The following is a 21,695-nucleotide window of genomic DNA, read 5'->3' on the forward strand; positions in this document are numbered from 1 at the left end:
ATCCCAGCTCAACTCGGGTTCTGCGACTTTTCCTCCTTCTGAACGAAACGAGACGCCTGATGACACCCCAACCTTCTCCGCACCCCGCGGGAAGAGCAAAACGGTTTTGGCAGCTTCACCGGTGCAGAAAGCAGTCCCGACCTGGAGGCTCTGAGAAGCGAGCGTCGTGGATAAGCTTCTCGTCCCTCTCTCCTCCCCTTCTGTTCGTCCCCTTGCCCCCACCCCACCCCTCCGTCCCCCGGCCGCCCGTCCCTCACGCCGCCGGCGTGGGCTTTACACCGTTGCCCCCAGCATGGCATCTGTCCCCGTCAGGATCTCGTTCTGGTTGGAATCCAGTCCAAAAAATTTAACCTTGAGTCCGTCGACCGGGTGGACCACGGGCACCAGGGTGATTTTGGGGAAAGTCCTGGTGGCGAGCTCGAAGCGGCTTGTGCTGGCCAACTCGATGGCCAGCGCCTTGAGGAAGAGCTTGGCCAGGTGCTTGCCCAGACAGGTCCGTACGCCTCCTCCGAAGGGGAGGTAGTGGAACCTGCCGTCCTTGTCTTCGCTCCGACCCTGCCCGAAGCGGTCGGGGTCGAAGACGTCCACGTCCTTGAAGACAGGCGCTGTGTCGTGGGTGTCCCGGATGCTGTACATCACGCTCCAGCCTTTGGGGATTTGGAAACCCTGCAGAGAAGAGGGAAAGGGTGGAGAGAAAACCAGAGCAAGTCAACCCTATTGTAAAGAGAGAGGGAGCAGGAGGATAAGATAAAGCTGTTTTGCTTTGCCCACTTTTTCACATTTTCTTTGGGTTTATTACTCGAGCGTGATACAGATTTAAAAGAAAACCAGAGGGCACGGCACAAAGGGCTGGGAGATGGGAATCCTGGGTTTATTCCTGCCTCTATCCCAGGGACCTGCTGGATGATCTGTTGCTATTTATTTGCTTTGCGGTCGCTGGAAGCAGTCGCCTACCAGGAACCCTGTGGTGCTCGACTGCCGCCGGGCAAAGGGAAGCAGCTTTTCTCACGCCCGTGCCATGCCCCACGCACCGGCCAGCCCTCCCCAGCGAATCCCATGGCTTTGCTCACACCTCACATGCCCAACGCACATGTCAGAGCCTCGGTGATGAGCAACGGGGTGGATTTATCATCCTCTGAGCACTTTAAAAGGTTTCCGACTCAAATCATGACATTAGTAGGCTTTACAGTGACAAGCCAGGTCTCAAGATTTTGTTTTGGTGGGAGGAAATTCCAGCCATGGCGGTGACTAATCCGCCTGTCATCCAGCAGCCTGGAGATGTGCTTTGCAGGAAACCTTTCTCTTGTCACACCCCAGTTTAGTTTTTGGCGTCAAACATGGTCATGAGTTACTCTTTGAAGCATCACACCTGTCTCTTCTTTGACAGCTCGAGCGCGTCCCTTCCCTGCCACGGGCCAGATCCCATCACCTTCTTCTGAATCCAGAGCAAGTCCACTTCCCATCATCATCAGGACCTAATTTGTCCTCCCTGACGTCTCATCTAAGCCAGCCTCAAGCAAGCTTTGCAACAAGGTGCAGAAGGCTGTTTTGGGGAGCTCACAGTGCAGCCGCACCCCGAGGAACTGGCAATACTCACATCCAACTCAAAGGTTTGCAGCACTGTCCGGTACCCCCCGGAGATGGGGGTGAAGAGGCGAAGCACCTCCTTGATGACGCAGTCCAGGTAGTGGAGGCTGTTGATGTTGTCGAGCCGGAGGGAGCCCTCGCAGATGCAGCCGTTGTGGAGGATGCCCTTGCTGCGCAGCTCTTCCCGCAGCTTCTCCAGGACCCGGGGGTGTTTGAGGAGCTGCATGATCAGAGAGGTGCTGGCGCTGGCGGTGGTGGCATAGGCGGCGAAGATGAGCTCCAGGGTGCCATCCTGAAGGACAAGAGCAAAGCCAGGGTAAGACACAGGGGATGGACAGACAGACAGGCCACCAGTCGTGGCACATCAAGGGACAGGCACACAGGCTGCCATGGGGCATTTCTTTCCCCAAAAGCTCTCCAGCCTGGTCACGTCTAACTGCAAAGTCTCTCCTTGTGTAGGCACAGGTCTTGGACACCGGTCATGGGGAGCTTCCTGCAGAGCCTTAGAGGATGCTGAGAGCCAGGCAGGAGATAAAACCCAGGGGATGGCTCTAGGTAGCACGTGAATGAGAAGTTCTGCCATGACCCTGCTGCAGATAACAACCTGCTGAGCACTGATCTGCCCTGCAAAGGAGGCACCATAAAACTGGATGGGTCAAGGGATGAAGCTGGTCAAGGCTGAAAACTTCAGAAAACTTGTAGGGTCTTTTGGTATTCCCTGGAAATGCTTTTTAGAAAGGGCTGAGCATGATCTGCAAATAAATATGGCCCATAGGAAAGCAGCTGGCTTGTCGGCACCATAATCCACCAGGCCAGGATTCACCTGCAGCTCCAACAACACATTGTGGTTCCCCAGCTCCCACTGACCATCTCAGGTCCGCTCCCAAATAATCTACCTTACACCAGCTCATGCTTTGCTCTTCGGGAAGCCCCTGCCCTGAGCACAGCAAGGACAAGGTGGTCATCGGGAAGACCTTTACCTTCAGCTCCTGCATGGTGAGCTCCTTGCCGTGCTCTTTGCCGCTCTCTATCAGGATGTCCAGTGCGTCGGCGTAGTCCTTGCCCTGCGTGCTCTGCAGTTTCTCCTGAATGGCCTTCTCCAGCCCCTTCTGCAGCGTCTCACGTGCCCGGATGCCCTGCGTGGAGCAGGAAGCCATCAGACCATGCAGGACATAACGCTAGCACCACCATCCCCAGCCCAGCATCCCCAGGAGCTGGAGGCGTGCTCAGGACAACACGTCTAAGTAACACAGCTGCAATTGCAGATGCTCAAAGAGAAGAATAAAGATGCTGAAGTTGTCCCCTGGGCAGGAGGAGCAAGCCCCGAGCAGGCGAGATTACAGGCAAGAGCAATCAGCACCTACGTGCAAATGATAGGTCTGATGTGGGAGCCCCAGTACCGCACCAGTTCACAGGCCCCTCGCCCATCGTGGGATGTACGACGGCCCCTGGGAAAATTGTTTCTCAAAGGAAAGCCAATTCATCCGAAAGAATCCTCTTCCCGGGAGCGTCACGGGCTTCCCGAGCAATTTTATCACCTGGTCTCAGTCAAGCAGTCCCTACCCGAGTGCAGCTGCACCGGGCTAACCTGCTGTTGCAAGTGCTTTGGGGCTGCAAACGACTGGGCTCATTCACGTGGCCAAATAACAATAACAAAATTTGCAGCCATAATCACAAAAATAAATTTTAAAACCCCTTGTTTCTGTTACCTAAATTCCCCATGAAAAAACCCACAAATTTTTGTCTATGTACTTCGTTGTGCTTTCATTTTGCATCGTTCATCAAAAAACTAGAAGAATTCTCGGAATTAGAAGGTCCACTGATCTGTTTCACCCTGGGGACAGGAGGGAATTAACAGGAGAAGGGTCCCAAAAACAAAAAAATACAGCAAAACTGGCAGTTACAAGTGAGGAAAAATTACGCTTTAGATCAGGGCAAGTCCTGACTGCATTCTCCTTTGCATCACACCACACGGTCCCCAGCTCTCTAAAAACCTACAAATGGATCTCCCTCTTCATGCCACCGAAACATGACTTTGTAGCCCAAAATGGACTCAGTTCTAGAAGTCAGAAGATGAGAAGACATCCCACCGAGAACCTGCAGAGGTGGGGATCAGCCACCGCCCTGTAAATCCCAGATTGGTGTTATCGGCTGGTGGAGGACTCAGCCCAAATCTCTTACCCTCCTGTAGCCGCTGAAGGGCAGATCCACGGGCAAGGAGAAGACATTCTCCACAAATTGCTGGTAGACCTCGAAGAGGCAGTTGAGCTCCTCATCAGGGATGCGGAAGCCCAGCAGGACACGGATGGCCATGCGGAAGGTGAGCTTCTGGGTCTCATGGTAGACATTGATGGACTCAGGGTTGCTGCTCCAGGCTCGAAGAGTGTCTTTGATCACCAGCTGAATCTTGGGGAGATAGCTCTCCAGTGCCTCATGGCTGAAGATTTTGGAGAAAACCTGCAAAAGAGAGTGAGCAGAGATTTCAACAGCGTCCCAACGTCCTCCTGTTTGCCTTCTCTAGTAGCCAGCTTCTGTCCCTAAAGATGGACATCACAGGTCCACTTAGCAGAAGACTCGTTATCACCCAGAATTCATCATCCAGCATCACCAATATCTAAAACAGCTGCCAAAAAGGGTCAGTGGAGAAATCCCAACCGACAGATCCTCCATGGGCTGACCCCTACCACAACCGTCACAAAAGATGGGACATAGCACGGTGGAAACCAGAGATGGGAGCTTCAGCCGGCGCACAGCAGGACAGACGGAGCCGGCTTCCCCACAGCTCCACGTCTCATGGCTCCCAGCTACATTCATCCCACAATTTGGACCCTACTAATGCGTGTCTTCCACGGGGATTCTCTAGTGTCTAACATTGTGGTTGTGCACACACGCGGACACAGGCAAGCTTTTCTCTCAACGGGAAGCATTGGCACTTTCTCCCACCTATAAGCCACCCTTTTTTAATATATATAAAAAAATTCAGTAAAATAATTATTCTGAAGCATTTAGGATCACTGTGAAATCTGACTGAACTTAGCCAAGGGTTCAAGTGCTGAGGGGGAAGAGAGGCACACACGTACGCAGAAGCTGCGATCGCGCACGGCTCATTTCCTTGGGAAACCGGGAAAAAAAACCCTGATGTCAGCAGACAGTATTAATTTAAGCTCTGCGAGTAAACACTGCTCGGGAGTGGGCCTCCCCAGGTCCCCGATGCTAACGGCTCCTTCCTCCAGTTTGGGTCAGGGCCCGCGCGTTGCACGAGGAGCTCAGCGATGCCAGGAATGTCCCTCCAGCCCTCCCCGGCGCAGCCCACAGCACACGCTTTCATTCGGCATCCCCGCCGCATCCCTCCCAGAGTGCACCGGAGGAAAAAAAGGACTGTTTGTTGATTTTTTATTAACCTATACGCACACGGGGCGGCACGCACACACGCACTGCCACATGCCAGGCCTCCGGGAAAATCAAATTAAAACAGGCTCCCGAGGAGGGAGCCGCAAGCCTACGTAGCCTCCACCGGTGGCCGATTCCCCGGGGGGGGGGGCTCAGTACACGGTGGGGGGGCTGCAAAGTTAACAAATCAACAAGAGGAGAGAAATCAAAGCCGCCCCCTCTTTCCATGAGCATCGGGCTCGCTGGAGCTGTAAATGTGAGAATTTCCTCCGCAGTCAGCACTCAAAGGGAAAGGTAACATTTTCCTGGCTGCGACCCCTCATTGCTAATGCACAGCGCTCGCTGGGAGTTTGTTTGGTGAAATAACAGCTCTGTCCCCTCGCAGCCCCGGGCAGGAGGCTCGACAAGAGCCGCTTCATAACACGCCGCGCTCGGGCTGAGCCCCGAGTAAAACTCATCACACGATACCCGATGGGGCAGAGCTCCGGGGCTCCCCGTGGAAACCCCAGCGTGCGAACAGGAGGAGGGCTGGGAGAGAAAACGCAAGCGGACCGACGGACAGATCCGCCTGCAGACGGAGAGCCATCCCCGGACGGCCAGGCAGAGCGGAGGCGTGAATGAACGGAGCGCAGGAATGAATGAAAGAACAGCGGGGTGGCAGCGAGACCACGGCGAGGGCGCGAGACGGCGCGGCTGCTGCCTTCTGCCGCCTCTCCGTGCTTCACAAGCTATTTTTAAGCCTGGAAAGGGCAGCGATGCTCAGGCAGAGAGGGTGAAAAAGCAGCCGCTCGGAAAAGAAAGCTGGAGGTGTTAAAGCCGAGTCCCCTGACTGCCCGGGGAAGGTATGAACGGAGCTGGGAAAGGGCTGGCTCTCAGCAGCCGTGAGCAAGATGCCAGGTTTTGATGCGGTGCTGGCTGGAGGAGAGCTGGCAGCTGTGAGCCGCTCGACAGGGGCAGGGCAGGACCTTCTGAGAAGGGCCAGCGGAGGGACACCAGTGTCTCCCCATCCAGCTGGCGTCTGTCCTTCGTCCATGCTGCGGGCTTTGGGATGAGGACAGAGGCTTCAGTGAATCACCTCGCTCTCCCCAAACGCTTCTCGTCACCCAGTTTCTCCAGCTGAAAGCAGAGCCGACGAGGAGACAGCCTCTGCTGAAGGAGCACCGATGCTGCAGCCCTGCTTGGAGCCACCGTCCCAATGGAGGTGGCCCCTGGGGCAAACCCTATCCTACCCCGGCTCTGCTCAGCATCTCCCACAAGCAAGGGGCTCAGGGACCCCCTGCACCCTGCAAAAAGTACAGCAGCCCCAGAAATGAGGGTGACAGAGCACTGGAACAGGCTGCCCAGGGAGATTGTGGAGTCTCCTTCTCTGGAGACATTCAAGACCCGCCTGGACAAGGTCCTCTGCAGCCTACTGTAGGTGACCCTGCTTCGGCAGGAGGGTTGGACTGGGTGACCCACAGAGGTCCCTTCCAACCCCGACCATTCTGTGATTCTGTGAAATGCCTCTGGTCCTGCTGAGCAAAACTGCTGTGGTGATGCAGAGAAGCAGCCCCGGGCCAAACCCACAGCCCGCGGACCAAGCCAGACCCTGAAGAGGACAGTGCCTGCCCCAAGGAGCGATGTGGAGAGAAGGTGCAGAGGAGGGAACCCTCTGGAAGAGAAGACTGAGCCCCGAAGGAGGTCAACACACCACCTGCCCAGCCTGCCAAAGGGGGAGCATTTAGCATTGGGAGGCTAGGTGGCATTTATTTTCCTTTTATGCCCTTTTTTAAGCTGTCCTTTTGCTGTCAGGCTCCTCCAGCCCCAGCTGGCTGCATCCCACGTCTGCCAGATCCCACAGCTCTCGGGCCACGGGGCCGGCCGACGTCGTGAGCCCCGGCCACGCTGCCGGCTCGACGCAACGTCCCGTCCGCTCGCCGCCGCTGCGCTCCACGCCGCCTAATCCCAGATGTCAGCAGAACCTTCCCTAGCCAGACGCAAGTCTGGATCCCCTTCCAGTCACCTCCAGTTCAACCCTGCATCTTTCCAGTTGATTAAAACGGAGGAAAAGGCAGCCAACTTTCCTTGACGAACCTCCGCTCGTCTCTAGACTAAAATTCCTGCGCCCTCTAGTGAAGTCGAGCCGAAGGGCTCGGCCGCTCGCCGGAGCAAGACCAGGCAAAGCCAAGGAGCATCGGTGCAAAAATAAGTTCCTCTGGAGCTGCCAAGAGGCAAAAATCAGCTCGAAGGGGATGCTCGGCTTTGCTGACACCGAGATGCAATAGCCCAGCCGCGGTGGGGGTCCGGCCGGGCGGCCTCGGCGACAGTGCTGGGGCAGAGACCAGGACTTTTCAGGGATGCTGGAAAGAGCCCCCATTTTTTTCACATTTTCCTATGTCCCTAAAGAACCAAGTCTGGGGATTTTCTCTGCCTGGGAGCATTCATTTGCACACACACACTCACCCCATGCCAAGGGAGACACCACCACCCAGCAAGCCTGGCTGGAAACTTCTGAATCCATCTCGTAGTGGAAACAAGATATTTAAAGATTTATGGTTTTCCTAAGGCAGAAAATTCCTTCCCAGCATCTCAGCTCCAGGATCTCCTGGATATGTCCAGTTCCACGGGACAGCGAACTGCCCCTGGTTCTGTCTGGAGAATACCACAGCCCCAACCTTAAACCACACCAAAGAGGAGAGGACATTCAAGAGAAGAGCCCTGAACTTCAACCCACGGCATTTTCATGCTTAGCAAAGGCTTCATTTGGCGGCTGGGGTGGAGAGGAGTTAGCAGGGACGATGTTTCACATTGTGCTACCCCTCCTTGGTGCTGACCAAGCCTCCCCATGCCAAGCACAAGCTTCATCCTTTTGCTGACCATGGTCTCCCCTGCTCCCACCCAGCACATCAGCACGGCAAAGAGGGAACAGAGCTTTTCCTTCCTCTCCTCCAGGAGGAAAACTTACGCTTTGGGATCAGACACCTGCGTTTCATCCAGCCCGCGCCGGCCAGAGCTGCTGGCCTGACCAAATGAAGGCATGAGGAGTGTGGAGACGTTTCCACGAACCATTTTGGCACCCATCGGCGGCTTGGCCGGCGGGACGTGTCTGGAAGCATCCGAAGCAGCGTCTCAACCGGGAGACATACTATTTCTTCCTACATTTCAAAGACCAGGCGGTGTTTGTCCCAACCTTGTCCTGTCGCCACGTTATAATGGATGTCTGCCTCTCTCCGGCATCAGACATGGAGCTGCCAGACATGGAGCCCACTGCCATGCTCCAGCAGGCTCGTAAACCATGATATTTTTGGAGCGGGATGAGAAAGGCTCATGGGCAAGAGGCTGCCCTGGCACCAGGAACACGAGCAAAGGCAAAACACAGCAAAAAAACTGTGAAGACTACGCAAGGCACTGCAAAGACGAGAGAACCTCCACAAAACCCCACTGCTGCCCAGACACTCTGCCATCTATTTATAAAGGGCTTCGCCTTTCACAGGAACACAGCAAAGAGCTGATCCCTTTTCTCCCCATGCCGTAATTGGAAAATTGAGCACAGGGACCACTCCACGGTCTCCTGCTGTGCTCTGTGATGGAAGAATCCAGACACGTTGAGGGGGGACGGCCAAGAGTTTCAGCTCCTGACCACCCAAAATGAGCAACACTGGGTTTGCCCAGCAGAGCGAAGCGCTGCATGAAGAGTGCAGGTGAGGAGTGGTGGATGTCCTGGGGGAGCTGAAGGCAGCAACCTCCCCCAGGGAGAAACACAAGAGCCCCACAAAAGCCGCGACCCGTCTCCAATGGGAGCCTGGTTGCAGTAGCTGGTGTCTCTGAACTCGGCCCAGCAGAAGAAAAGAAATGGAGTGTCCTTTGCAAAAGGCAGCTTCACTGAAATTCAAATGATTCTCAAAAAAATGTGCTGGAAAAAAATGGAAAGACCATTTTGGCACCCTTGGCCCACATTACGATGATCGCGCACCATTCAGAGTTGCCTATACCCGTAATTTTTTAATTGTTTTTTTCAGTATCTAGGGTTGTGATAAACTCTAGCATTTCAAATTCCCACTCAAGTTCAGAATAAAAACGAGCCCGAGCACCCCATTTTCCCACAGCTCAAAAGTCTCCACGTCCGAGCAGCTCTCCGACGAGCCCTCCACGTGGCATGGGAGACTTTGCTTTCCATCCAAAACCCTTTAACAGGCTGCTGGGTTCAAGGGGCTGTGACGTGCAGGCTGAGGGGGAGAGCAGGGAACAAGCAGGACGCCCGACATCTGTCTCAGCATCCCCCTCCGCAAAACTGCCTCGTGTCTCGAAAAAACACGAGCACCAGCAAAATGCAACCAGCTGCGTTCAGCAATTGAAGCTTCTCAGCCCACTTTATGGGGATACCTAAACACGCTGCGGTTCTTCAGCACCCATGTGCCTACACCACTTCAGAAGTGCTGCTCCAAGTGTCCCCCCCCCCTTTATTCATGATGAACCAGTGCATTTGAGGAGAGTAAAATCCACCTTATGTATCATCACCACTCTTTGAGGAAGGAATCAAACACAGGGAGGGAAAGAGAAAGAAGATAAACCCATCAACGTACGGTGTGGCAAAGAAATGGGAGCTGTGTCCAACCAGAAGGGATTAGAAAGGTGGGATCAGCTGGCCGAGAAGAGGTCCAACAGGGCACACACTCGCTGCCTGTGGCTGGTGTCTTTGCTGGAGCCGTGGAGAAGGAGCATCCTGCAAACCCACCAGGCTCATGGCTGCGTGATCAGAGCAGCCATTTGTCATCATCAAGGGCCAGGTTGAGCTGGGATGGGCTATCCTGTCTGGGTTTGGACCACGTACTAAATCCCAGATCTGTGGTGCGGAGATGAGAGCTTACCCAGAGCTAAAGAGCAGCAGAGCAGCTTGTCCAGGCAGCAGGAATAGTGCCCTGTCCACCACTGTGGAGTCAGTGGAGGAGAAATACTAGAAGAAAAGTCCCCTTTTTGCTGACCCTCTGCGTCTTCCTGGAGCATGGAGTGGGGACCAAAGGGAAGGGACCTCACGCATTTAAGTAACCCAGAGCATGGAATCTCCTAGAGACAAAGCCAGACTTGGCAAAGAAACCAGCCTCAAGTGCTCTTCCACAGGAGCGCTGAGACCTTGGTCCTTGTGAAGTGTTCCACAAGCTGGGAGCGGAGGAAAGCACAAGGGGTGGCCGTGCCCGCAGAGGGAATGAGAGGGAAACACCCGCCCGTGATGCAGCCCGCTCCGTCCCAAAGGTGAAATCAATACGGCTTTCTGAGCACGCACGGTCTCTTGGCAGAAATTGGGGAAAACACTTGGAAAAGCATTTGCTCCAGCAGCTCTGCCACCAAAATCCCAAACAAGGTCTTGCAAGACTTCCATGCATCGTGTAGGGATGAGCACACAGCTGACGGTGCAGAGGTGTCCCTGCTTCTCAACACAAGAGCCCCTGCAGACTACCAGCGAGGCCTCTTCTGAGCTTTAAACTAAACCCAGGGAGGAGATGGCAAGGGCCGAGATGAGCCAAGGCCACCCTACAAAATTAAGGAGAAGGAAGTTGAAGAGCAAGTTGGCTGACAGAGAGGTATCTTTAGCGGTAGAAGTGCCACCTGAGAAGTAATGGAGAACATCATTAATCTGAAACAAAGTCCTCGGTCTCCAGAGGGATGAGCGGGGCGTTACGAACCACAACTCATCAGGTTGCTCGAGCTGCTTAGAAGGACGGAGTATGATGCAGTACAAAACTCAAGCTACCTAAAGACAGTGTGGGATGGATCCTGAGCCTGAAATCTCCCCCCTCGTCTCTGGGATTAGCTCCTGGCATCCCCCACTCCTGCTCTGAAGCAGAGCCTGGACCCGTGCAGAGCTATGGGCTGCAGACTGCAGTTCCACCCAGCGCAGAGCATTGCATCTTGAGGTGGGTTTCATCTTCTCCATGCCTCACAGGACATCCAACAGCTTCCATCCCAGGTGAGATGGAAAGGGAGAGAAGCCCACGCTAAAGAGGTTGAGCTCGCAGGGTGCCGTACATCTCCTGGGCTGTAGCCACGCTCCAACACGTCACAGCTTCTCAAAGCAGGGTCTGAGCTCGCGGGGCGTTTTGGGGCGGAAGGCGCTATGAAAAAGGCATGAAATCTGTCTTTCAGCCAGGAGCGCCCACGTTTTGCTGGGTTTTTTTTAATCCATTGGAATTACTCTGGATTTACACCACCGCAGATGACAGCGCTGTTTGGTCTAAAGTCAACGAGCCAACCTAGCCGACAAATTCTTCCCCAACACCGCGAGCGGGAGCCCTCCTCCACCAACGAAAGCCTTTTCTCCAGCTCCGGTGGCTTTTGCCCGTGGGTTAGAGCTCACAGGGCAGCAGCCCGACACCTACACGCCAAGAAGGGGCTGGGGTCGCAGCTGGAATCCAGCCTGCCTGAGCTGACCGACACGATTTGGGAGGGGGCTCGGGTGGAAGGGGACGGTTTCCTTCCCACCGTGGGATTTACAAGTCACAGGGAGGACGGCGGCGTGGTTGGGTGGAAATGCAAGGGGAAAAAAAAAACCAAAACAACTAAAAAAACCCTCTTAACAACTCGGGTCAGGGTTTTTTGCAGCGTGAAAGGTACCTTCCTGCCGCCTCCCATCCCTCCTTCCTCCTCCTCCTCCTCCCACCCCTCTCCCCCATCTCCCTCCTTCTCTCCCTCCCCCCCCAGTCCAGCCCACAGCAGCTGGTTTATATTTGGTTGTAAATTTATGGCCCCTTTTGTGTTCTTAATCCTCTTGCAAACTATATTAAAGCCTCAGACCTTTCTACTTGGTGCTAATAAGCTCAACACTTGTATGCCTCCGAGGCAGAACATTAATTGTGGTGTGTTAATGAATGATGTAGTTTTGGACAGTGAGACAAAACAGACCGTTTCTCTGCACCACTGTCTGCTTCCTCCTCGAGTCTCCAGGTCTAGGATGTCTACCCAGCCCACGGACTGCTTTTATTTTACTCTTTCTTTTCTTTTTTTAAGCCAACTGCGCCTATTTTGGGATTACTATGTTGGAACAGAGCACAGGCCCGGCAAGTCCAGCGCTCTCCTGCCAAGGCTGGATGCTTCCAAGGAAAGTCTGAGTCCCACCATCCCCGTGCACCGTAGCACACCCGCGCCGGCAGCGCGTATCCTGCACCGGGAAACTCCTTCCTGGCCCCGGGCGCTGCTCAGTCTCGACCTAAAACCTAAGGGCCGTCCGTCCTGGCCATTTCCAGTTCCCATTTCCTTCTCCACCGAGCTGCTGGGGTCGCTTGCGGGCAGAGGCACTGGCGTGCCTCCCTCTCTGTTTGCTGAACTTCACCTTCCCGCTGGCCTTAGGTCCTTTTAGGGGACCTAAAAGCAGAGCCCACGCTATCACCACGCCTAAGAGCCGACTTGCTTTGTCTTTGTCACAGCTCGTAACCCAGGGACCGACATTTTCCAAAGACACACGGTAAATCTGGAGTGGCTGCACTGATTTCACGGGGGTTCCACGGGTGTAAATGGGAGCTCTCGGGTAGAAAGAGGAACTGAAGATGTCTGCAAGGACAGATGTAGGGCAAGGTGTGAAAGGGATTCAGTGGACAGCCGGGCTGGGACAGGCTACGGCAGACGTGGCACGGCTGTGCCACCAAAACAAGACCAGGATGGGCAGAGCAGCGGAGCGTGGAGCAAGCAGCACCCTCAGCCAGGCACCTTCCCCAGCCACCCCTTCCCGATGAGTTAGGAGGGCAGGCACTCCCCTGCCTTGGGACATCTCACATCTGACCCCAAGGGATGATGTGCGTCCTCCACGCGATGGGGAGGGACAGGGATCTGCCACCAAAAAGCCAGAGCAACGACACCTCCGTGCTCAGCCAGACGCGAGAGCAGCGTGGCTGCTCCTGCCAGCAACCTGCAAGGTGATCTCGGGACAAAAATGCCACCGTGGAGGAACGAGCTGCAGCACGGGTGGCCCAGATCCTTCTCCGACATCAACACATACTCCGTGACCCAACAGCAGCAACAGCCTCTCCGTAGATATTTATCTCACGAGGGAGGCCAAGGAGTTTTGGGTTGCTTTTATTTACTACTTGCAAACTGTTCTTATCGAGCACCTTCATCTCGGGCCAAGGACAGCGCCAGCGCTGATGACATCTGCCATAAATTGATACCCCCGAGGCAGGCAAGCCCTGCTCCCAGCCCCACTCACCCTCCATCCCTCCCCACAAAGCCGTCACATCCCTGGGCAAAGTTGACTTTCTACCCAGAGACCCCCTCTCCGATAACTGGAGAGTTCATTTCCCAAAAGGGGGAAGTTTTCTCCGATTTATGTTAACTTTGACAGCTTCCTCCAGGGGAGATTTAATAACCAGGGGATGGGAAAGCAGAGAGCTGCCACAGCTACCGGCTTGTTAATACGGCTTTGTTCCTCCTGAGCACCTTCCACACGTGCATCTCGGAGTCCTTTATCAACACCTACGGGATTTACGCCTCCGGGATGGAGAAGAGGACATTCATCTGCTTTATGGAAGGGGATATTGAATCTGTACAAGATCCCGAAAAGGAGCTGAGGTAGGGAAGAGGCAAACCTGAGAGCAGAGCTCCAGGGGCTGAGTTGTCCAACCCAGTTCTGATTCCATGACAGTCATGGGCAAAGCATCCTACAGCAGATCCAGTGGTGAAAGCTGCGATTTGCTGATCCTGAAGTGACACTGAAGAGCTAAAACCCTTTGGAAAGCTCCACAGCACATGGCCAGCAAAAAAGCTGATTTCAATGGCAAGCTACCAGAAACATCGTGCGAGAACACGCTGGGTTTAAAGCCCTGTGCTAGAGCTTGTCTTCACATCCCGGCAGCAATCTGTCCCATCAAGAGGAGACCACGGCTCGACTGCCAGGGAATGATGAAAGCTTATCTGCCAGTACTGCTGCAAATCAGTGCAACTCCACTGGCTTCTAGAAAGATGACAAGGACTTCTCGCTGGCGGTGACCATGTAGGGGTTGGTGGAACAAGATCTAGAGAACACCCCAACGGTTGGAGTCTCAGCAGAGGGTGAGCACATGGGGTTTCACGCTCCGCCTTTCCTCGTGTTGGCTAGCACCCTACACCATGAGCAGCCTCATGAGAAATTATACCTCATCTACAATTCCTGGCAAGACCAGAAAAAGAGCAACCACTTAAGAGAGAAGGCTCAAGCTCAGAGGTGGTGTAAAAAAACAGAATTTGAGAGCTGGATGGAGCTACCGCTCCAGAAAGCCCCACAGTATTTTAAACTGAGTTATCAGCAACCTTGAAGGTTTCCCAGGAAACACTACGGCTCTTCTCCGTGGAGCTTTCAGGCTGCTCCGAATCTTTTAACATTTTCTATGAATCCCAGCACCCTTGCTGCGAAAGCTGGCGAAGTCTGCAAAAAACACCGCCTTCTGCCAACGGGTTCTTTGCTCAGTTCCCCGGCAGGTCAAGAGGAGGGTACAGACCAGGTACAGACCAGAGAACAGCTTCTACCTAGAAGAAGCAAGTTTAAATCTGAAACCTCCTGCTTCCACCTCAGACCTCTCACAGCCTCGGCAGCAGGATGGGGAGAGTTCAAAGTCAACACTAATTAACAGCGACAAAAGCTCAGGGCACAAACTGAGCACAGGAAGTTCCGTCTGAACGTGAGGAAGAACTTCTTCCCTCTGAGGGTGACGGAGCACTGGAACAGGCTGCCCAGGGAGGTTGTGGAGTCTCCTTCTCTGGAGATATTCAAGACCCGCCTGGACAAGATCCTGTGCAGCCTGCTCTGGGTGACCCTGCTTCGGCAGGGGGGTTGGACTAGATGACCCACAGAGGTCCCTTCCAACCCCTACTATTCTGTGATTCTGTAACGAACTCAAAGGACGTCGGCAATTTCTGACGGTAGAAGGCACCTGGCCGGGAAAAGGCTTTCACCTGGTCATCGCAGTCTCACCAAGATGATCTCTTTTCTTCCCACTAGCAGCAGGTTTGCCTTATCTCCACGTGTGCAACCTGCTCAGCCCAGGGGAGGGATGGCTCGCGTAGGGGAGCGGGCGATTCAAGCGGCTGCCGGGCTCGGGGAGCACCCAAGGGTGCGTGACGCGCGAGATGCTCAGCCCCACGGAAAGAGTAATGAAGAGGGGACCAAGCGAAGGAACGAGAATAACCTCCCATTTTCAAAGGGAAGGGAACCAGCCGAGCCCAGCATACCCCACCTCACGCCGCTGAGAGAGAAAGCTTTAAAAATAATTAGCTCCTCCAGCATCCCCATCTCCATCTCCAGCAGGAGAAGGCACAGCGGGCACGGGTCATCCCAGGATAGCGTTTTGCCACAGTACCTGTTCTCAGGAGGCTTTAGCCATCCCTCGAGCAGGAATTAGGATCTTCGCCAGCTTGGGCTCGCACGCGAGGCCAAAAATCGGGAAGGCGACAAGGTTTGGAGGAGGAGAACGGAGATCCAGACCAGCCTTTGGGCTCAGAAAAATCCAAAAGCGTTGGGATTCACAGTTTAGGACGGGACATGTGTTTCCCACTAGGTAAAAGCACGAAAGCGAGAACCTCAGGTGTAAACACCGAGGGAGAGACGCTCTCCCTTTCCTGTGCTGCTGGTGCCAGCGCTCCCCGTCCGAGCTGCGGTACGCGTCCCAAGTCCATCAGGATACCACAGAGGTCAGACCTCCCTTTGCCACCACCCTATTCCCAGCACCCACGCTCTCCTCGCCTCCCCCGGCGTCTGTTCCCGAGGTCCGAATTCCGCGGTTTTACTCCGGCAATCGCGTCCAAGGGCCTTCAGCTACCCGCTTCGCAGCGGCAAAAAAATTATCTCGCCGTGCAGAAGATAAAAGAGGCAGCGAAGGAGCGTCGAGGCACCTTCAGCTCGCCGGCTGCTGCCGCTAAAACCTCCCTTAGGAGGAAATAAATTGGAGCCAAAGCTGCCGCTTCCGTCCCGCTGCCCGGAGGAAAGCGCATCGCACCCCGTTTCCCCGCACCTGCACCTCTCCCATGCGCGTGATGCTCCGTGGCAGAAGGAGCCCCATGAACTCTCACCCTTTCTCTTTGCCAGCAAGGTTGGAAAAAAATATCCCTCTCCTTAAGAAAAAATAAAAAAAAAACCAGAAGCGGCCCAAGCAAAGGGCGGTGTGATGGCAAACGAGTCTGTAGGGATTGATGCCGCGTTTCTTAGGGTATCGCTCGAGTCCCAGCCGCCAGCGCGCCAAAAAAATGTGATTAATGGGTGTCACGGGGTGTTGTCCCCCAGGAGAAAAGAGCGAGCGGTCGGGTTTGGGGGGGATTTTATAGAAATATTTGTGCCAAACTCGGAAATCCTGCGGGGCAGGGCCTGGGGCAGCCTCTTGGCGCTGGGTACCGCGCTCCCCTCGCCAGCAATGCCATCTCCGCGCCGCAGAGAGGGGAGCAGACACATCGCCTTCACCCCAAATCCTCCACTCGCCCCAACCCGGCTGGGAAAGAGCCCTTCCCGGGGAGGACGGGGTGCGAAAGCCATCGCCCGTGCCACCACGCCAGCCGGCACCGGGCATCACCTTTGCCACCGCCTTTGCCGATGGGGGGACGCGAGAATGAGCCCCCACATCTGCTTGGGCTCCAAGCCCCCCGAAACCAGGCTGCCCCACGCTACGAGCCCGCCCTAGGGTCTGTAAGGAGGGTCCGACCCCGGGACCACTGAGGGGGTGATACCAGGCAAGGTCCCAGGAGGGTCTCAGCTCACCCACTCACCCAGCCAGCTCGCTCCCCCCCCCCCAGCGCTTCATCCCAGGCCCCCCATCAGCACCCCGATTTCCCTGCAATCCAATGCAGCACCATGAGAGACACACACCAACCCACCCCCCCGCAAGCCCAAAAGCGGGGTCCCCCCACGAGGACTCCACACAACACCTCTCGGCGGAGCCTGGAACGGCTGGGGGGGGGGTCCCCCACTCGTTCCCCCCCCCCCCCCCCCGCTCCGCCCCACGCCGCGCTCTGCCGTCCCGCCGGCCGCATCATCGCCCTTTTAAGAGCCCTCGGGGGCCGCGCTCGCCGCTCAGCTCTCGGCAGCCCCCGCCCCACGCGTGTCACAGTTTTGCGGGGGGGGGGGGGGAGTGGCGATGGGAGGGGGAGAGAGGGGGCAGCAGCAACCTGCGGGACAGCCCCGCGTGTGACTGAGACACAGACACACAGAGGCCCCCCCCTCGCTTCCCCATTGCCCTTTTAAATTCCTCAAAGGCATCGAGCGCGGACACGGAGGGGGGGGACACACACACGGGGACGGGACGCCCACGCGGGACCTCCCCACGCACGGCGGGGATCCGCGGGGAACAGACGGGGAGGATGGGAGGGGGAACGGGACGGAAGGGCGAGCAGCGAAGAGCCGGGGATCCCCCCCACCCCCCCCGCCCCGGTCCCGCGTGGGAGCCTCACCTTCCTCTTGTGCCGGTGGATGTCGCCGATGGAGTTGGCGACGGTGTTGGGCCCCAGCAGCATGCGGGTGCTGCGCGGCCACTCGGTGCTGACCAGGTGGTGCTCCCCCATCAAGATCTTCCGCACGTTCTCCGCGCCCGTCACCCGCACCAGCGGCCGCCCCAGCAGATGCGTCTTGAAGACGTTCCCGTACTTCTCCCGCCGGGAAGACTGGAAGCAGGAGCCCTAGGGGGGGGGGGATACACGGAAGGGGGGGGGCGTTACCGCACGGGCTCCCCGCGTGGGGATCCCCCCCCCGAGAGCAGCTTTAGGGGGGGGGGAAGGTCGAGCTTGCGGGTTTGGGGGGGGGGTGTGGGGGGGGTGCTGACCGCGGCGCGCCCGCTGCTCCCGGCGTCCCGGCGGGGGTCCGCGTCCTCCTCCCCTCTTCCTCCTCTTCCTCCTCCCTTCCTCCTCCTCCTCCCTTTTACTTCTACCTTTACCTCCCCTGCCAATTTTTAACCTTTTTTTTTCCTTCTTTTTTCCTTTTTCCCCCCTCTTTTCTTTTTTTCCTTCTTTTTTCCTTCCCCCCCCTTTCTTTTTTCCCCTTCTTTTTTCCTTTCCCCCCTTTCTTTTTTTTCACTTCTTTTTTCCTTCCCCCCCCTTTCTTTTCTTCTTTCTCCTTCTTTTTTCCTTTTCCCCCTTCTTTTCTTTTTTCCCCTTCTTTTCTTTTATCATAGAATCATAGAAAGTTTTGGGTTGGAAGGGACCCCTAGAGGTCATCTAGTCCAACCCACCCCGCAGGGAGCAGGGACACCATTAACTTTTTTCCCCTTTTTTTTTCCTTTCCCCCTCTTACTTTTCTTTTTTTTCCCCTTCTTTTTTCCTTTTCCCCCCTTACTTTTCTTTTTTCCCCTTCTTTTTTCCTTTCCCCCCCCTTACTTTTCTTTTTTCCCCTTCTTTTTTCTTTTTTCCCTCTTTCTTTTCTTCCCCCCCCCCTTCTTTTTTCCTTCCCCCCCCCCCTTCTTTTTTCCCTTCTTTTTTCATTTTCTTCCCCCATCTTTCTTTTCTTTTTTTTTTTTCTTTTCCCTTTCCCTTTTCGCTCGGGCCGATTTCACTCGCAACTCTGCGATTTTCCCCTAAGTAAATCTCCAGATTTCTGAGGATTTTTAATAACTTTCCCACATGCTCCGGGGAGGGGGGGGCAGCTTTTGTCGGAGAGGCGGCAGATGGAGCAGCAGGACTGGGGGGATCCCACCTCTCCTCCCGGGGTCTTTCCCCCCCCCAAAAAAAAGCGGGGAGCCCGACTGTGAGCGCGGGAGCCCGGTGCGGGGGCTGCGAGCCCGCCGGTTTATTTTGAAACAAAAGCGCGGTTGTGAATTTCAGATGTTCAGGTGACCCCGTTTCTTGATCTGCGTAAATATAATTAAAGTCCTTTTTGTGGCATTAATAAAGAGTTATTTGTACACCATTTCCAGGGCAGCACAAAGAGGACCTTTATGTGGGAGAAGTTTCGAATGGAGTCCAATTTATACAAAATTTTGTATTTTTAGCCCTGGACTCTGTTTGGACGGAGCCTGTGGAAAAGCGAGAACCCTTTTCTGGTCCCCCCGTAAAAAATCTGATAAATTTCTTTAAAAAATAAAGCCCTATTGAGAGCGTTGCGGTTAACCCCTTCGGCTCCGCTGGCGGGGAGGGGAGAGGGGCTGCAGCTCCGGGCTCCCACCCCGGGGCTTCCCCGCTTTGGGGGGTGGGGGGACGGACGGGACACCCACCGAGGGGGGGGAACCGGGGGCCGCCGGGCCCGGGCTGCCCTGCCCCGCCGTCCCCTCGGCGGTCCCGTCGGTGAAACGCGACCTTCGCCGGCGGGAGCATCCTCGCCGGGCTCCCGTCGGCCGATTTTTCTTTTTATCTCGGAGGAGGGAGCGGGAAACCCTCGGGCTAATTTGATTTATTTTTTTTTTATTATTATTTTTTTTTTCCTCGGGGGTTCCCTCCTGGGATGCTGCGAGCACCCGGGTGTGCCCCCCCAAGCCTGGCCCGCGGCTCCCCCCGCAGCGGGGCACCTCTCGGCCGCCTCCTCTCCTCCTCCTTTTTTTTTTTTTAATATTTTTTTTTTCCGCTCTTTTTTTGGCAGCCACCCTCTCGCAACGCGGTCCGAGGGGATCCCGCTCCGCCCGCCGCCGTTCAGCGTTTAGCAAAGGTTAATCCCGGGTTAATCTACCGATTACCTCCGCGGGCTTCCCCCAGGACCGGACCCGAGCCGGGGGGGGTGGGGGGGGGGTGCCAACCCGACGGGAGCAGCCCCGGGGACGGGGGACGGGACCGGGAACTGGGGGGAGGGGACACCCACTGCACGGGCGTGGGGACACGACGCGGGGATCCCCCCGCGCCGACATCGCCCCCCGTTCCGGGGCTACCTCCCACCCCCGGCTTTATTATTAATTTTTATTTCGCAAGGATTTAGGCTGGGGGGGGGAGAATGATTTTGGCAGCTCGGGGGAGACCCCCAGCCGACATTCTCTACCCCCCCAGCCCGGCACCCCGCAGCCGGGGAGCGCAGCGCGGTGGCGGTGGCTCCGGGACGAGCCCAGCCGGGCTTTCCCCCACCGCCCCCCCCCCCCCCCGCCACCAGCCCCTGGCCCCCAGCTCGCCGGGAACCCGCATGACGCAACCGAAAGGAAAAGAGAAAAGAAGAAGAAGAAGAAAGAAAAAGAAAAAAAAATATCTTCTTCTTTCTTTTCCCCCCCCTTTTTCTTTTTTAAAAAAAAAGACTTTTTAAAAAATTTGCCTTTTTTTTTAAAAAAAAAAAAAAAAAAAGCCGGTCCCAGCCCAGCTCCCAGCGAGGGCAGGGAATCCTCCTTACCTGCAGGAGCCAGTGGAAGGTTTCTCCGATTAAAGGGAATCCCATGGAGCCTTTGGGGATTGGTAGCTTGCAGGTCTTGTCGCGGGTGGCGGCCCAGCGGAGCTGCCACAGCTGTTGGGACACGGCCAGCAGCAGAGTCAGCGACACCAAGCACGCCGCGAGGGTTGCCAGCGCCGAGACGAGATCAAAACTTGCAAAAAGCATATTTGGAAGAAGGAGGAGGAGGAGGGTGGGGAGAGAAACGGCCCCTTTGACAGGCACCACCGCTCGCACCCACACAGGCGCACGCAGGGGGGAAGAGGGCGATCGCGGAGCGCAGGCTGGAGGCGTGGGGGGTCCTGGGGCGGGGGGGGCCGGGCTCGCCCCCCTCTCCGCGGGCAGGTTAGAAAAACAGCAGGGGAAAAAGGGGGGAAAAAAAGAGAAAAGATAAAAAAGAAAAAAAAAAGGGGGGGGGGGTGCGGGGCAAAAAGTAGTTTCTCCTCTGTCCCTCTCTGAAAACTTTGTTCTTGTTTGGGATAAACTTGACAGAGTGACACAGGCGAAAAAAAAAAAACACCCTAAAAAACCACCAAACCCACACAACAGAAAAAGAGTAGAAGGAAAAAAAAAAAAAAAAAAGGAAAAAAAACCCCCACAACTAAGAAAGACCCCAAAAGTAGGGGGTGGGGGGCAATTGGGTAGCCAAAATCTCGAGGAGAAAAATAAAAATGAAAAAAGAAAAAAAGAAAAACCCCGGAGTGGGTGAAAAAGAAAAAAAAAATAAAAGACCCCCCAAAAGTCCAACTGCAGATGCTCTGGCTCTCCCTCGCTTTCAAGGCAAAGCCACACACACCAGAAGGGGGGGGAAAAAAACGAAGGGAGAGAGAGAGGGGAAAAAAAAAAAAAGGAGCGAGATTTAAAAAAAATACTTAAAAAATCATAAAATAATTCAGCCACGAACTGGAGAGATGGAAGAATTAAATAGCTCTCTCTATATATATGTATCTATAGACACGGAGGGAGACGGATCGGTTTGTAGCCCTATCTCTCGGAATAAATAGATCTCTCTAAATACATCTGTATTTCTGTGTGCCGGTGATTTGTGAGCCCCCGACTGCCCCGGCTTCCCGCGAAGAGGCAGGCAGGGCTGCCGGGCATAGCCCCTCGCAAAAAAAGAAAGTCAAAAAGAAGGCCCATGTGTGTTTATATAGAGGCGGGGAAGCCGGGGCTGGGCCGGCCGCCAGCTCGGCGGCTCCCCCCGCACCCCCACGCCCCCCCCCAACCCCCCCCAAACCTCCCCCCCCCCCCCCACTTCGGAGGGCGCCGGGGGGGGCGGACCCGGCGCTGGAGCGTGCGAGCCCTGGCCCGCCGCCCGCCGCACGGTCACGCCGCGCTCCTCGGCCTCATCCTCCTCCTCCTCCTCCTCCCTCCTCCCTCCTCCTCCTCCTCCTCCTCCGCTGCCTCCTCCTCCTCCTCCGCCGCCGCCGCCGTCCGTACCTTCGGCCTGCGGAGAGACAAGCGC

At 55.7% G+C, this 21,695-nt stretch overlaps 1 protein-coding gene across 1 annotated transcript; it reads right to left on the minus strand.

Moving 5' to 3' along the window:
• Positions 1-273: 273 nt before the first annotated feature.
• On the minus strand, positions 274-20,398 carry CYP26B1 (cytochrome P450 family 26 subfamily B member 1). The gene is made up of 6 exons (XM_075422128.1): positions 20,195-20,398; positions 17,353-17,577; positions 3,769-4,044; positions 2,568-2,723; positions 1,598-1,879; positions 274-666 (listed from the first exon to the last, which is right to left on the minus strand). The coding sequence occupies exons 1-6, from the start codon at positions 20,396-20,398 to the stop codon at positions 274-276; spliced, it is 1,536 nt and encodes a 511-aa protein (XP_075278243.1).
• Between the last annotated feature and the right edge of the window lie 1,297 nt (positions 20,399-21,695).

The sequence above is a fragment of the Opisthocomus hoazin genome, chromosome 5 (assembly GCF_030867145.1).
Source record: "Opisthocomus hoazin isolate bOpiHoa1 chromosome 5, bOpiHoa1.hap1, whole genome shotgun sequence".
Taxonomy (NCBI): Eukaryota; Metazoa; Chordata; class Aves; order Opisthocomiformes; family Opisthocomidae; genus Opisthocomus; species Opisthocomus hoazin.